Raw genomic sequence first — 15,847 nt, 5'->3', positions numbered from 1 at the left:
TATTTCCATTTCCCTAGGAGGTGGGTCAAACAGGATCTTGCTGTGATTTATGTCATAGAGTGTTCTACTTATCTTTTCCTCTAAGAGTTTTATAGTGTCTGGCCTTACATCAAGATCTTTAATCCATTTTGAGTTTATTTTTGTATATGCTGTTGGGGAGTGTTCTAATTTCATTCTTTTACATGTAGCTGTCCAGTTTTCCCAGCACCACTTATTGAAGAGGTTGTCTTTTCTCTATTGTATATTCTTGCCTCCTTTGTCAAAAATAAGGTGACCACAGGTGCGTAGATTTCCCTCTGGGCTTTCTATCCTATTCCATTGATCTATATTTCTGTTTTTGTGCCAGTACCATATTGTCTTGATTACTGTAGCTTCGTAGTGTAGTCTGAAGTCAGGGAGTCTGATTCCTCCAGCTCTGTTTTTTATCCCTCAAAAATGCTTTGGCTATTTGGGGTCTTTTGTGTCTCCATACAAATTTTATGATTTTTTTTGTTCTAGTTCTGTAAAAAATGCCATTGGTGATTTGATAGGGATTGCACTGAATCTGTAGATTGCTTTGGGTAGTATAGTCATTTTCACAATATTGATTCTTCCAATCCAAGAACATGGTATATCTCTCCATCTGTTTGTATCAGTTTTAATTTCTTTCATTACTGTCTTATAGTTTTCTGCATAAAGGTCTTTTGTCTCCCTGGGTAGGTTTATTCCTAGGTATTTTATTCTTTTCGTTGCAATAGTAAATGGGAGTGTTTCCTTAATTTCTCTTTCAGATTTTTCGTCATTAGTGTAGAGGAATGCAAGAAATTTCTGTGCATTAATTTTGTATGCTGCAGATTTACCAAATTCATTGATTAGCTCTAGTAGTTTTCTGGTGGCATCTTTAGGATTCTCTATGTATAGTATCATGTCATCTGCAAACAGTGATAGTTTTACTTCTTCTCTTCCAGTCTGTATTCCTTTTATTTCTTTTTCTTCTCTGATTGCCGTGGTAGGACTTCCAAAACTATGTTGAATAATAGTGGCCAGACTGGACATCCTTGTCTTGTTCCTGATCTTAGAGGAAATGCACTCAGTTTTTCACCATTGAGGATGATGTTTGCTGTGTGTTTGTCATATATGGCCTTTATTATGTTGAGGAAGGTTCCCTCTGTGCCCACTTTCTGGAGTGTTTTTTTTTATCAAAAATGGGTGCTGAATTTTGTCAAAAGCTTTTTCTGCATCTATTGAGAGGATCATATGTTTTTCCTTCTTCAATTTGTTTATATGGTGTATCACATTGATTAATTTGCGTATATTGAAGAATCCTTGCGTCCCTAGGATAAATCCTACTTGATCATGGTGTATGATCCTTTTAATGTGCTGTTGGATTCTGTATGCTAGTATTTTGTTGAGGATTTTTGCATCTATATTCATCAGTGATATTGGTCTCTAATTTTCTTTTTTTGTAGTAACTTTGTCTGGTTTTGGTATCAGGGTGAAGGTGGCCTCATAGAATGAGTTCGGGAGTGTTCCTTCCTCTGCAACTTTTTGGAAGAGTTTGAGAAGCATGGGTGTTGCCTATTCTCCAAATGTTTGATAGAATTCACCTGTGAAGCCATCTGGTCCTGGACTTTCGTTTGTTGGAAGATTTTTAATCACAGTTTCAATTTCATTACTTGTGATTGGTCTGTTCATATTTTCTATTTCTTCCTGGCTCAGTCTTGAAAGGTTATACCTTTCTAGGAATTTGTCCATTTCTTCCAGGTTGTCCATTTTGTTGGCATAGAGTTGCTTGTAGTAGTCTCTTAGGATGCTTTGTATTTCTGCGGTGTCTGTTGTAACTTCTCCTTTTTCATTTCTAGTTTTATTGAATTGAGTCCTCTCCCTCTTTTCCTTGATGAGTCTGGCTAATGGTTTATCAATTTTCTTTGTCCTCTCAAACAACCAGCTTTTAGTTTTATTGGTCTTTGCCATTGTTTTCTTTGTTTCTATTTCATTTATTTCTGCTCTGATCTTTATGATTTCTTTCCTTGTACTAACTTTGGGTTTTGTTTGTTCTTCTTTCTCTAAGTTCCCTTAGGTGTAAGGTTAGATTGATTATTTGAGATTTTTCTTGTTTCCTGAGGTAGACTTGTATAGCTATAAACTTCCCTCTTAGAACTGCTTTTGCTTCATCCCATAGGTTTTGGATCATCGTGTGTTCATTATCATTTGTCTCTAGATATTTTTTGATTTCCTCTTTGTTTTCTTCAGTGATGTCTTGGTTATTTAATAATGTATTGTTTAGCCTCCATGTGTTTGTGTTTTTTACAATTTTTTCCCTGTAATTTATTTCTAATCTCATAGCATTGTGGTCAGAAAAAATGCTTGATATCATTTCAATTTTCTCAAATTTACTGAGGCTTGATTTATGACTCAAGATATGATCTATCCTGGAGAATGTTCCGTGTGCACTTGAGAAGAAAGTATAATCTGCTGTTTTTGGTTGGAATGTCCTATAAATATCAATTAAATCTATCTGGTCTATTGTGTCATTTAAAGCTTGTGTTTCCTTATTAATTTTCTGTTTGGATGATCTGTCTGTTGGTGTAAGTCAGGTGTTAAAATTCCCCACTATTATTGTGTTACTGTCAATTTCCTCTTTTATAGGTGTTAGCAGTTGCCTTATGTATTGACGTGCTTCTATGTTGGGTGCATACATATTTATAATTGTTATATCTTCTTCTTGGATTGATCCTTTGATCATTATATAGTGTCCTTCTTTGTCTCTTGTAATAGTCTTTATTTTGAAGTCTATTTTGTGTGATATGAGTATTGCTACTCCAACTTTCTTTTGATTTCCAGTTGCATGGAATATCTTTATCCATCCCCTCACTTTCAGTCTGTATGTGTCCCTAGGTCTGAAGTGGGTCTCTTGTAGACAGCATATATATGGGTCTTGTTTTTGTATCCATTCAGCAAGCCTGTGTCTTTTGGTTGGAGCATTTATTCCATTCACGTTTAAGGTAATTATCGATATGTATGCTCCTATTACCATTTTCTTAATTGTTTTGTGTTTGCTTTTGTAGGTCCTTTTCTTCTCTTGTGTTTCCCACTTAGAGAAGTTCCTTTAGCATTTGTTGTAGAGCTGGTTTGGTGGTGCTGAATTCTCTTAGCTTTTGCTTTCTGTAAAGCTTTTGATTTCTCCATCGAATCTGAATGAGATCCTTGCCGGCTATAGTAATCTTGGTTGTGGTTTCTTCCCTTTCATCACTTTAAATATGTCATGCCACTCGCTTCTGGCTTGTAGAGTTTCTGCTGAGAAATCAGCTGTTAACCTTATGGGAATTCCCTTGTATGTTATTTGTCATTTTTCCCTTGCTGCTTTCCAATTTTTCTTTGTCTTTAATTTTTGCCAATTTGATTACTATGTATCTTGGCATGTTTCTCCTTGGATTTATCCTGTATGGGACTCTCTGTGCTTTCTGGACTTGGGTGGCTATTTCCTTTCCCATGCTAGGGAAGTTTTCAACTATAATCTCCTCAAATATTTTCTTGGGTCCTTGCTGTCTCTCTTCTCCTTCTGGGACCCCTGTAATGAGAATGTTAATACATTTAATGTTGTCCCAGAGGTCTCTTAGGCTGTCTTCATTTCTTTTCATTCTTTTTTCTTTATTCTGTTTTATGACAGTGAATTCCAGCATTCTATCTTCCAGGTCACTTATCCGTTCTTCTGCCTCAGTTATTCTGCTATTGATTCCTTCTAGTGTATTTTTTATTTCAGTTATTGTATTGTTCATCTCTGTTTGTTTGTTCTTTAATTCTTCTAGGTCTTTGTTAAACATTTCTTGCATCCTCTTGATCTTTGCCTCCATTCTTTTTCTGAGGTCCTGGATCATCTTCACTATCATTATTCTGAATTCTTTTTCTGGAAGGTTGCCTATCTCCACTTCATTTAGTTGTTTTTCTGGGGTTTTATCTTGTTCCTTCATCTGGTACATAGCTCTCTGCCTTTTCATCTTGTCTATCTTTCTGCGAATGTGGTTTTTGTTCCACAGGCTGCAGGACTGTAGTTCTTCTTGCTTCTGCTGTCTGCCCTCTGGTGGATAAGTTTATCTAAGAGGCTTGTGCAAGTTTCCTGATGGGAGGGACTGGTGCTGGGTAGAGCTGGCTGTTGCTCTGGTGGGCAGAGCTCAGTAAAACTTTAATCTACTTGTCTGTTGATGGGTGGGGCTGGGTTCCTTCCCTGTTGGTTGTATGGCCTGAGGAGACCCAACACTGGAGCTTACCCAGGCTGTGTGGCAGGGTTAATGGTGGTCTCTGGAAGGGCTCACGCCAAGGAGTACTTCCCAGAACTTCTGCTTCCAGTGTCCTTGTCCTCATGGTGAGACACAGCCACCCCTCGCCTCTAGGAGACCCTCCAACACTAGCAGATACGTCTGGTTCAGTCTCCTATGGGGTCGCCGTTCCTTCCCCTGGGTCCCGACGTGCACACCTCTTTGTGTGTGCCCTCCAAGAGTGCAGTTTCTGTTTCCTGCAGTCCTGTTGAAATCCTGCAATGAAATCCCTCTAGCCTTCAAAGTCTGTTTCTCTAGGAATTCCTCCTCCTGTTGCCGGTACCCCAGGTTGGGAAGCCTGACCTGGGGCTCAGAACCTTCACTCCAGTGGGTGGACTTCTGTGGTATAAGTGTTCTCCAGTTTGTGAGTCATGCACCCAGCAGTTATGGGATTTGATCTTATTGTGATTGCGCCCCTCCTACCTTCTCATCGTGGCTTCTCCTTTGTCTCTGGATGTGGGGTATCTTTTTTGCTGAGTTACAGTGTCTTCCTGTCAATGACTGTTCAGCAGTTAGTTGTGATTCTCATGCTCTTGCAAAGGGGAGTGAGAGTACGTCCTTCTACTCCACCATCTTGAACCCATCTTCCATTCATGTTCTTGTTTTTGTTAAGGTAACAATTTTAAGACAGTCAGTCCTTACTACCCTTATGCTACTGACAGCCAAAGTTAAAACACCAAAATATTTTATTTCAAGATAAATGTTATAATCTAATTAGGGGAAATGCAAAATACCTTAATTTCTGTTATTCGTTTCATTTTGTCAGTATCCAGTTTTCTAAGTTGGTCAATAGCATGCTGTACTTCAGTGATCTGAATGATAAAGTAATTCTGTATGAGACATATAAAGACATCTTTGTTTAGTATAACATCTATTCATTTTTAATTTTAATTGCCTGCCAATACAAACTACAAAGTGTTATCAAATATCAAAAAAGGAAATCATGAAAATAACCCATTCCATAAAATAAACTTTTTGCTTTGGAGTAAATTACTATTGAACTGTTGATTTCTTATGTTTTAGGGACCACTTTCCTTTCTGTTTTACTACCATTTTCATGTATTATAAAAATAAATATGTATTTGTAAAAGTTACCATTAAATTAGCACCATGAAAACCAACAACTATTACTATAAGAGGAATACATTAGATTAAGATACTTAGCAAGGCTTTAGAAATTGGCATAATGGTTTATCAGTGGAATCATATTAGAATTACTTAAAAATATTTAATAATGAAATACTGTATTTTATAAGAAAATCTGTTTAATGTGAGAAAACCTATTCTAGAAGACTTTTGGTTACTTTTCTTCAGAGAAGTTTATGAGCTGTAATAGTCAACAAAGAAATTATTTAAGCTGCTTTTGTGAAAAAAACATTATCATATATTGAACTTGAGAAAACAGTAAGATAAAAAGTTTCAATAATGCTTAAAAAAAGTATCAGCTAATAAGAAGAAACTTTTACTTGAACTTATTTGGATTTTATATTAAATAGATCTAAAATAGTAAACTTTTACTCATAGAAACAGAAGAGGTTGGTGGCTCTGGCAGAAGCAGGAGGTGGGGATTAGGGGAAATGGGTGACGGTGGTCAAATGTATAAACTTGTAGTTACAAGATAAGTAAGTTCTAGGGATGTAATATACAGCATGGCAATTATAGTTAACAATGCTGTACTGTATATCTGAAAGTTGCTAAAAGAGTAGATCTTAAAAGTTCTGATCACACACAAAAATAACTATGTGAGGTGATGGATGTTAACTAAACTTATTGTGGTGTCCAGTTTACAACATAAACATATGTCTTAACATTATGTTTCTACTTTAAACTAATTACAATGTTATATGTCAATTATATCTCAATAAAACTGGGAAAAAAGTAAACTTAATATTTCATCATCTCTAAAGTTAAATCTATACTCAGTCATAATTAACATATTATAAAATCTTTTTTGGATAAGTGGTATCAACAAACAAAAATTAAACTGATAAATGGCCTCTGGAATTTGTTGTTTAATTATATGGTAGAATTACTCAACTAAAAAATAAACTTCATGTCTCTCATCTGTCAAGATTGAAGACTATCTCAAGAAAATGAATTGATCAAAATTTAATATAATTTATAATTTATTTAGAATATCACTACCTATAGATTCTGTGGTTATCAAACTGTGCTTCCCACCCCCAACTGAAAGAAAAGAAATGTATTACTCACTATTACTCCCTTGCCATACTTCATTAGGTATTTCACTCTTACCCATAGAATCTTGACCCTTTCCCCTGGTACAGAGGTAGATCCTAGCATTCGCTGGTAACTATGATCAATCCAGGGTAGGCTTGGTTGATCCCCAATCAGGCCAAAGGGAAAGTTTTATATAGTCCATGCGTCTAGAAGAGGTTGTCTCTTGTTTTGGAGGCATATATCCCTACTTGCCATTGGTAACTCTGTTGCTACCCTGAGGAAAAGCAGTCTTAGAATGAAGCCAACACCAAAAATAATAGGGAGGAAATATCAGAAGTACCTAGGCCCTTAAAGACATCATTAAGTGGCTGATTTTATCTCCTCTGCACGCATTACACGAGATCATGAATTTACTTATTGTTTAAGCCAGGTTAAGCCAAGGTTTTGTTACCTGTAGCCCAAAACATCCTAGATATGATCATACTAACAATTACAAAGCATGTATTTTAAATAGAACTTCTCTAACAGAATGTGAACATATTTAGTAGTACCTTAGAGTCTGTGATGGTTGCCAGATTCTTTGGTCTCATCTTGATCACCCTGGCTTCAAGCTGAATGAGCAATTTTTTATAGTAAAGTTCCAAATCTTCTCGAAGTTTTGTTAAAATCTCCTCCAATGATGCTGTAACTTTCTTTGTTTCAAAGTACTTTTTCTGCCAAACATCACAGTCTATTTAAAAAAAAAAAAGCAAAGGCTATAGTTTGTTTAAACTTTTCAACCTGCAAAGGACCCTAGAGTTAATTTAAACCATTCCTCTCTCCTCTCCTTCCTCTCTTATATTCTGAGGAAATTAGAGTTAAGAGTAAAATGTTTATTGGATAATAAAAGGACTTGCTTATAAATATAGTAAAATACTGATAAATCCAGGAACCAAAATCAAGTTCTTCTTTAAGCTTGTAATTTGTTTAGAAAATCTTTCTTCAAAATACTACCTATAGCAAGAAGTGTATACTTTTTTATTTTTATTTTTTTGCGGTATGCGGGACTCTCACTGTTGTGGCCTCTCCCATTGCGGAACACAGGCTCCGGACGCGCAGGCTCAGTGGCCATGGCTCACGGGCCCAGCCGCTCTGCGGCATGTGGGATCTTCCCGGACCGGGGCACAAACCCGTGTCCCCTGCATCGGCAGGTGGACTCTCAACCACTGCACCACCAGGGAAGCCCAAGAAGTGTATACTTTTTATTTCAATTACTTTTATCTATAATCTGATTTGAATTCACTATTTATATAATTAAAGCTATGAACGAAAAGGCAAAATATATTTTTTCAGATTTTCCTTATTTTTCAGCCCCAAAATGACTTGTTTTGTGTAATCAGCTGATTCTGATTCATCATTTATCAACATTATTCCAGGTATATCCCCAAACTTCTGTAGGGCAGAATTTCTTAAACCTGGGACTTCTGGTTTAGAAAATTAGAAATTAAACTCTGCCAGTTTAGGGAATCACTTTGACACCAATGAGATTCTAAATATAAACTTAATTGGAACACAAACTGCATGCTAGTATACCAGAATATGCTTATGTTTCTTTTTTTCAGATTATTGAAGAAACGAAAACACCAAATTTTAAAATTCTATATTATAAATTGATTTAATTAAAAATAAAATCTATGGGGCTTCCCTGGTGGTGCAGTGGTTGAGAGTCTGCCTGCCGATGCAGGGGACACAGGTTCGTGCCCCGCTCCGGGAAGATACCACATGCCATTGAGTGGCTGGGCCCGTGAGCCATGGCCGCTGAGCCTGTGCATCCGGAGCCTGTGCTCCGCAACGGGAGAGGCCACAACAGTGAGAGGCCCTTGTATCGCAAATATAAATAAATAAATAAATAAATAAAAAACTATATGGAACTTTTAACTCAAGATTTTAATTATTTTCCTCAGCCCTATATCCAATCCCTCTCCAAGTTTTACTGCTACCACTGTCAAAATACTTCGAGCATCTGGCACATTATCCCTTCTTCAATGCTACATCCCTAGGCAATCCACTATCATCTTTTGAAAGCTGTATTATTTTTCTAACGGTCTCTCTGCTTCCATACTTGCCCCTCTACAGGCTATTCCATACCGCAGTCATCCTGATATTTTTAAGATATTTTAAAAATCACATAAATCCTTAGTTTAAAAATCCTCTTATGTCTTCCCATATTACTTGTATTGATAATAAAATCCAAACTCCTTGAATTGGTCTATCTGTTCCTTGCTGATCTTTTGATTTTCTCCCTCTACATTCCTCCTTATTTATCACACTCCAGCCATACTGGTCTTAGTTCAGGTCCTTAATTCTGCAAGCTTATTTCTATCTCTGTACCTTGATTTTTAGTGTTCCTCCTGTTTGGACTCTTTTTACCCTGTCTCTTCACATGCTTACCATTTTATTAATCAAATCTTAGTGATATCTGCTCAAAGAAGCCTTCCTTGAAAGCCCTAGCTAAACCATCTCTCCTGCCCCACCATTCTTTACTGCACTCTTTTAATTGACTTTTCAGCTCTAATCAGTAGCTGACATTGTCTTACTTACTTATTGTCGGTCTCCTCCCATTAGAGGCAAGCTCCTTAATGGCAGGACTATGTTTGTCTTGTTTACTGCTGTATCCTCAGCATTTAAAACAATGCTGAGAACTGAGGTATATAGTAGGCTCAATAAATATTTGATGGCTGATACATACCTTTTATCTTGAAACATTCCTGTTGAAATAGAAAGTGACCAATGATTCTCATTTTATAAATAGAAGGAGTGCAGCACAAAGAGGAGAAATAACTTGCCTAAGTATAAGATTATTCTAGTATTAGAATCACTGTCCTGTGATTTCTAATCCATTGCTCAATACTGTCTGATAAAATTGCTCTTTTAACAGCACCACAAGGCCAAATCACTGCCACCACTTCTGGGACACACTTTAATATTATGAGGTAGAACATTAAGAAATACCTCCTGACATTGTCTATAACCTCTAGTCAGATCTAGTATTGAAGCAATAATTTTGCTGTAAATTGAGAATCCTAAAGGCAGTTAATTCCATATATACCTTTTACCCTTTTTATCCTCAAATACAACACAAAATGCAGGCCTCTCAAATTATTTAACATCTCTCAAACCATTATCCTATACTTTCTCCACCCTGGCTCATTTTTCCATTTCTACCAGTTCTAACAACATTGTTTCTAATTCTATTGCAAGGAAACTGTCTATTTTTCCTACCTCATTTCTCTCATTTATTCACTCATCCAGTCAGTTTAGCAAAGCAGACGCACACACATACCAACAAAATTGAGCACCTAGGGGACACTAAGGGACTCAAAGAAGGCTTCGAGAGTGGTATCTTAGCTGAGATTGAATGACTGGTAGGAAATAACCAGGAACTGGGAAGAAGTGGGTAGAAGGAGAAGATAGGAAAAGATTTAGGTGGCAGAGGGGAAAGAATGTCTGAAGGCCTACAGCCAAGAGAGGCACAGTTCAGATTCTAGTACATCTACCACTTTTCCTGCAAGCCTTTCTTGACCTCTTCCATCTAATTTAGGTGCTCTTCCTCTGTACTCCTATGCATAGAATTTGTAATTCCTTTATCATAGCAGTCAACAGTATGTACCACTACTGCTTAACTTGATCATCATTTCCCCACTGGACCATAAGCATTTTGAAGGCAGGGACAAGATTATGTTGGCCTATTAGTATCACCTCAGCCCCTGGAACAGTGACTAAGTTCAGTAGGCCCTTAATAAATACTTATTTAATAAATGAATGTTGAAATGAATAAACAAATGTCCATTTTAAAAAATAATTGAATTTTAATAAAAGGCATGTAGCATTTATTGTATAGAGTTGAACAATGATTTCATCTTTCCTATAGTGAATTTATATTAGTGTACCACTTAAACTACAACAGTAAAATAGTAAATATTTCATTTTATCATTTATTCCAAAGGCATAAATTCTGTAAAACTTGAGTTTCATTTATAGTGATAAAAGATATGTAATAAACTACCATGATATCGCTTTAATTTGCCTCATTCCAATAGCCTTTCAACTTTTTTTATTAGTTCTTCTTTAATTATTTCCAGATATCTTCTTTCTTCCTTTACTTGTTTCATTTTTTTCGATAATATTCTCTCCTAGAAGATTATAACCCATACTCATCAATGTCCAAAAGCTAAAAGACAGCTCATATCCTAAAATATAGAGTATAAAACTAAAAAATGCTTACAACAGCAAGTATGAATTTTACCCCAAACTCTGGTTTTCTGGCTGCAGTACAGCATGTGCCACGATGGAAAACACTGAGGAGTCATTTCAGTATCTATAGGGGATTTATATATATATAAACAATACAGTATGTCTCTTCTGCATTTATATACATGTATGGAAACTAGGCAAAGCTCATGTAGTTATACATTTTGTTTTAATTCTTTAAGTAAATTTTATCTTGGGACCGAAGTTATTGTACTTAAATCTTACATGGAAAAATGTATATTTTAGAGTACATATTTAAAAAGCAGAAATAATATTAGTGACACACATATGCAGTAATCAACATAACAGTCATAGACTTTAAAATACTTTAACTTCTTGTAGTAAAACATATATAATTGACCATTTTAACCATATTTAAATGTACAGTTCAATGGCGCTGCATGCATTCATAATGTTCCGCAACAACCACCACCCCTTTATCGCCAAAACTTTATCTTCCCAAACTGAAACTGTGTATGCATTAAACAATCAACTCCTCATTAACATTATTTAACTTTACCTCACAGAATCATCTGTACTTACATCTGTACTTATGGTATCATCATACTTACTCTCAATCTGTAATATATCAGTGTATATATATATATATATATATATATATGATATATGATATATCAGTTATTCCTGGAGAAAGAGCAGGTTGACAAGGAACTGAAGGAAAATCAATAAGGTCTGGTAAGCTGATGCACTCTTTTTTACCTAGCTGTAAGCAAACATGATAATCAGTAAGATCTGGTAGGGCTACACATTGTTTTTCACCTATTTGTAAACATCTGGTAATGCACAACAGTAATGCATTTTTTTACTTGTATGGTGATGAACTCCCAAATCTGTCTTTATAACTATAGACACTCTCTTGTGCTCTAGCTTCTCCATTCCACTGGACATTATACCACAGGAGCTTCAAACTTAAAATTCAAAAAGAAGAAAAAAAAGAATCCATATTCCTTTCTAAACATGATTTCCTTCCAAGATTTCTGATTTCAGTTACTTGTTATGACAACTTTTAAATGTTTCTAAGATGGCTATTGATTTTTTTTCATTTTGAGCCAATTCTGATCATGTATATTTGCTTAGAAAATTGGAGATCCTAGCACATTTTCAAATTTTAGCATACATTTTATTCTCATAAATTTTATCACCTCTGTATTTGTGTTATATTGCCTTCATCTCACCTAATTTTTGTGTTTCTACTCTTGTTTTGATAAACTACCTCAAGCCTTACCAATGTTAATGTTTCTGCCACTACCACTTTATAGACCTTGAGTTGTTTTCAATTCTGCCAGGCTTTTAACTTCTGTAACTTATTAGCTTCTACTTTTATCTTCATTAATCCCTTACCCCTACTTTGTTTGTTTTATTATTCTTTTTCTATTTTATTGCATTGACCTTAACTTACAAGGTCAGGTTCCCACAGGATAATGGCAGCCACTAAAATCTCTCCACGCATGCTCTCAACTACTATAAAAAGAAAGCAAATACAATCACCCATAATTTATATCTGTAGAATAACTAGGACACAGAATCCTCTAATTTACATATACTTTAATTTACATGTAAGTGGAGAAATAAACACCCTAGACCAGTAGAGTGTGCTTAGGAGCTCACACCTGAGCAGAGTCTGATGGGAACTATGCATTAAAGAGCACAATACACAGATAACACAGTAAACATCAACCACAATTTAGTCTTAAAGGAGAAGGTCCTGCATGTGGTGGAAGAATAGTGAGTAAGGGTACCAAATGGTAAATCAAAGCTCTTTCTATACGGAATCTAAAAGAAAGGGGCTTTTAAAATGTAGGTGGCCAGAGGTGGTAATTATGGGAAAACACAGCTACTGGGTGAGAGGAAAATTCTTTGGAAGCAATAGATGTTCGTCAGGGCTAGGTGGTAAGAGAAAAGAAGGTGGTCAAGTTAAGAGTTCTGCTGAATTAAATTAGCAGGAAAGAATACAAAGAAAAAAGACCACTTCCCTTAAGGCCCCATTTATTTAAAAATACATAAATAAATAAATGCATTTCACTAAAACAACAGGAGAGAGCTTTCCTAATCTATTGATACAAGCTAAAATAAACCTCCAGAACACATGTTTCTCTATAAGAACACCTGTTACTGATTCAGAAAAATCCAACACAAATAAACATAGACAAAATCTACAACATAATATAGCATCCACACAAAGTTACTTTTTGAAAACCCTCAAAACTGAGAACTAAAGCAAAACAAAACCAGCAGCCAGGAAGCAGAGAAAAAATTAATAATATTCCCAACATAGATTAAATTAAATTAAATCAGATCATTTTAGGTATTAATGAACACCACAAATCACATATTTAGAAACTCAGAATAAAAATGGAAAAATAACAGGAAGATGTAAAATGGAAATTGACCAAACTGAAGAAAGAAATTAAAGAAAAAACAAAACTGTCTCAGAAATGAGTAACAGGTATCCAAAAAGGAACAGATATGACCAAAAATACAGTAAGCATAATAGAGAACAAAAATAAAAGGAATAAAGAAAATTAAACATAAAGAAAATAGTAAACTAGATCATAGAGAAAGTAGTAGAGATAAAAGGTAAAGAAGAACTAGGATAGGACCAATTGAGGTCTCTGAAAAAAAAACAAAAAAAAACCATGGAATGGATCTGCTATTTATATTGTTTTCTAGAGTTATAATTTCTTGAAATAAAAGAAGTCCTGATTTTCATACTGAAAGGGCCCACTGGGTACCCATAAAAACCAGACCTAGAACTCTCAACTGAAATATAGCCTGATAAAACTACTACACATTAAAGGGATCCTCTGGCCTTCCAGACAAAAATAACCAAGCCAATTTACAAAGAAAAGAAAATCAGTTTGGCATCATACTTCTTAACAGTAACATATAAAACATCAGTAGAGCAACATTTTAATAAACTCAAGGAAAAATTATGTAAGCCAAGGATGTTACAGCCAATCAAGCTATCCTTCAAGTACCAAGGCTCTAAAGCAGGGATGAGCAAACTTCTTCTGTAAAAGGCCTCAGAGTAAATAATTTAGGTTTTGTGGGCCACATATGGTATTTGTCATAATTCTTATTTTTTTCAACTTTTTAAAAATATAAAAAACATTTTTAGGTCCCATGCTTCACAAAACAAGCTGTGGGCCTTGTCTGCCTATTCCTGCTCTAGACAAAATTTTAAATACATAAGAAGTAAGGGAATATCGTACCTGGGAGCTTTTTTTTTAGTAAGTAGAGCTTTACCCAATGAAGAAACGATTGAAAAATCTTCTGTAAAAGAACTGGCAGTAAGTGTTGAACATATTTAATTATAGCTCTAAGACTAAAACAAAGGTGAGGAGGATAAGACAAGAAGCACAGCCCATAAATGTTCTGCTCTTTTACAAAGTAGAAATAACACAACTAAAAGTACATGAGAGGAGAAAGGAGGGGGAAAGATGACTTTTTAATTGCCTTGAATTTAAAGATAGGAGTCAGAGGATAATTTTAGAGGTAACAAATCAAAATCAGCAGCATAAATTTTAAAAAAAGGAAAAAGGAGGGTTAGGGATACTAGTACAAATTTGTATCAGTATAAAGGTAAACACTAGAATGAGATTCAGATTTCCTATATACCAGGAGTAGGGGGGAGTGCAAATAAACCACATAGTAACACATAGTAACTATAACATAAAGTAAAATGAGAAATCTGAGGTCAAATATACCAGTCCTGTCAAAAACATAAATGGACATAACTCATCTACTAAATGAAAATGACTTTCAGACTGGCTTACAAAGGGAAACCCAACTCTAGCATGTCTGTTAAAGACATACCTAAAACAAAGCAATTCAGAAAAGTTGGGGAAAAAAGTAGGGGAGGAATATAGGGGTATACCAAATAAATGTAAACAAAAAGAAAGGAGAGGTTAGTATCTTGATATGCAGTAAGGGAGAATTCAGGTCAAAAAAGCATTTAATGAGTCAAAGAAGGGCACTTCATAATGCAAAAGTGATAATATTACTATTTGCATGAGAACAACTTTGTGCCAAATAATACATAGAAATCTAAATAAATCAAAAACCACAGGAGATGTAAGGATAAACAGTAAAATACTAATAACAGAAGATTCTAATATATCTATTCTCAGTCCAAGACATAGAAAGAAAAATGTAGAAAAAAAAAGTTATATGGAACACTTAAACAACATATAAAACAATGTAGATTATAGACAAGGCACAGAGTAGGGGAAGATATTTGCAATGCACATAAGCATCAAAGGACTACCCTCCAAAGTATATTAAAAACTCCTACTAATCAGAAATATATGGCAGACAACACAATAGAAATACTTGAAAAGGTAGTTCTCCAAAAAAGTTATCAAAATGGAGTCTATAAAATATAAAAATATGATCAACTGTATGGGTAATCTGGGAAATGAAAATTCAAACCACAGTGAAATAGCATTAAGCACCCACCAGCTGGAAAAATTTTAAAGTGTGAAGACAGCATATTTTATTAATATCTAGCAACAATAAAACAATTGTTTGCTGAATATGGCATGCCTCTGCTCCAAAACTCAAAGGCTCTGAGCTGTGATTCTCCTCTCAGGACTTGTCTCAGACTCCATTCAGCATTCCAACCAACATATCATATATAACCAACAACCAACATATGTATTCTAACATATCAAGCATCACTGGACCAGATGGATATTAGCACACAACTGGCAGCACTGCTTGCTGTGCCTCTTGGATCACCTTGTGAGCCTTCTCTTGCTCTGGGCCCACTCAAAGTTGGCAGTCTTTTAGATTACTTGATTAAAAAACAAAAAAAAAGATTGGAGCCATGCATCCAAATGCAGTAAATCTCCAAATTCCAAACAGGTCCATCAAGTGACTCATTCTTCATGGTAGCTGGGGCAAGATAAAAAACCTGGTTTTTACTTTAAAGGGCATACATCAACATGTCCCAGATCATGAAACTCCCAGCAATTTCACTGAATTGGCAGGCTCCTGAATTTTGAGGTTTATCTCCCCTTCTCTAACATTTAAGGTTAGAAAATTTAAGGCATTTTAAT

General features: G+C 35.3%; 1 protein-coding gene across 1 annotated transcript in view; it reads right to left on the bottom strand.

Moving 5' to 3' along the window:
• SPATA1 (spermatogenesis associated 1) overlaps positions 1 to 15,847 on the bottom strand; it is a 30,952-nt gene that overhangs the window by 3,269 nt on the left and 11,836 nt on the right. The window contains 5 exon segments of the mRNA XM_065887435.1: positions 5,030 to 5,125; positions 7,028 to 7,206; positions 10,522 to 10,643; positions 11,335 to 11,358; positions 11,399 to 11,490. Coding sequence (XP_065743507.1) covers positions 5,030 to 5,125; positions 7,028 to 7,206; positions 10,522 to 10,643; positions 11,335 to 11,358; positions 11,399 to 11,490 — 513 coding nt within the window.

This window comes from Phocoena phocoena, chromosome 1 (assembly GCF_963924675.1).
Source record: "Phocoena phocoena chromosome 1, mPhoPho1.1, whole genome shotgun sequence".
Taxonomy (NCBI): domain Eukaryota; kingdom Metazoa; phylum Chordata; class Mammalia; order Artiodactyla; family Phocoenidae; genus Phocoena; species Phocoena phocoena.
The sequence above is the reverse complement of the archived record's forward strand: the minus strand, read 5'-3'. Positions and strand labels throughout refer to the sequence as shown.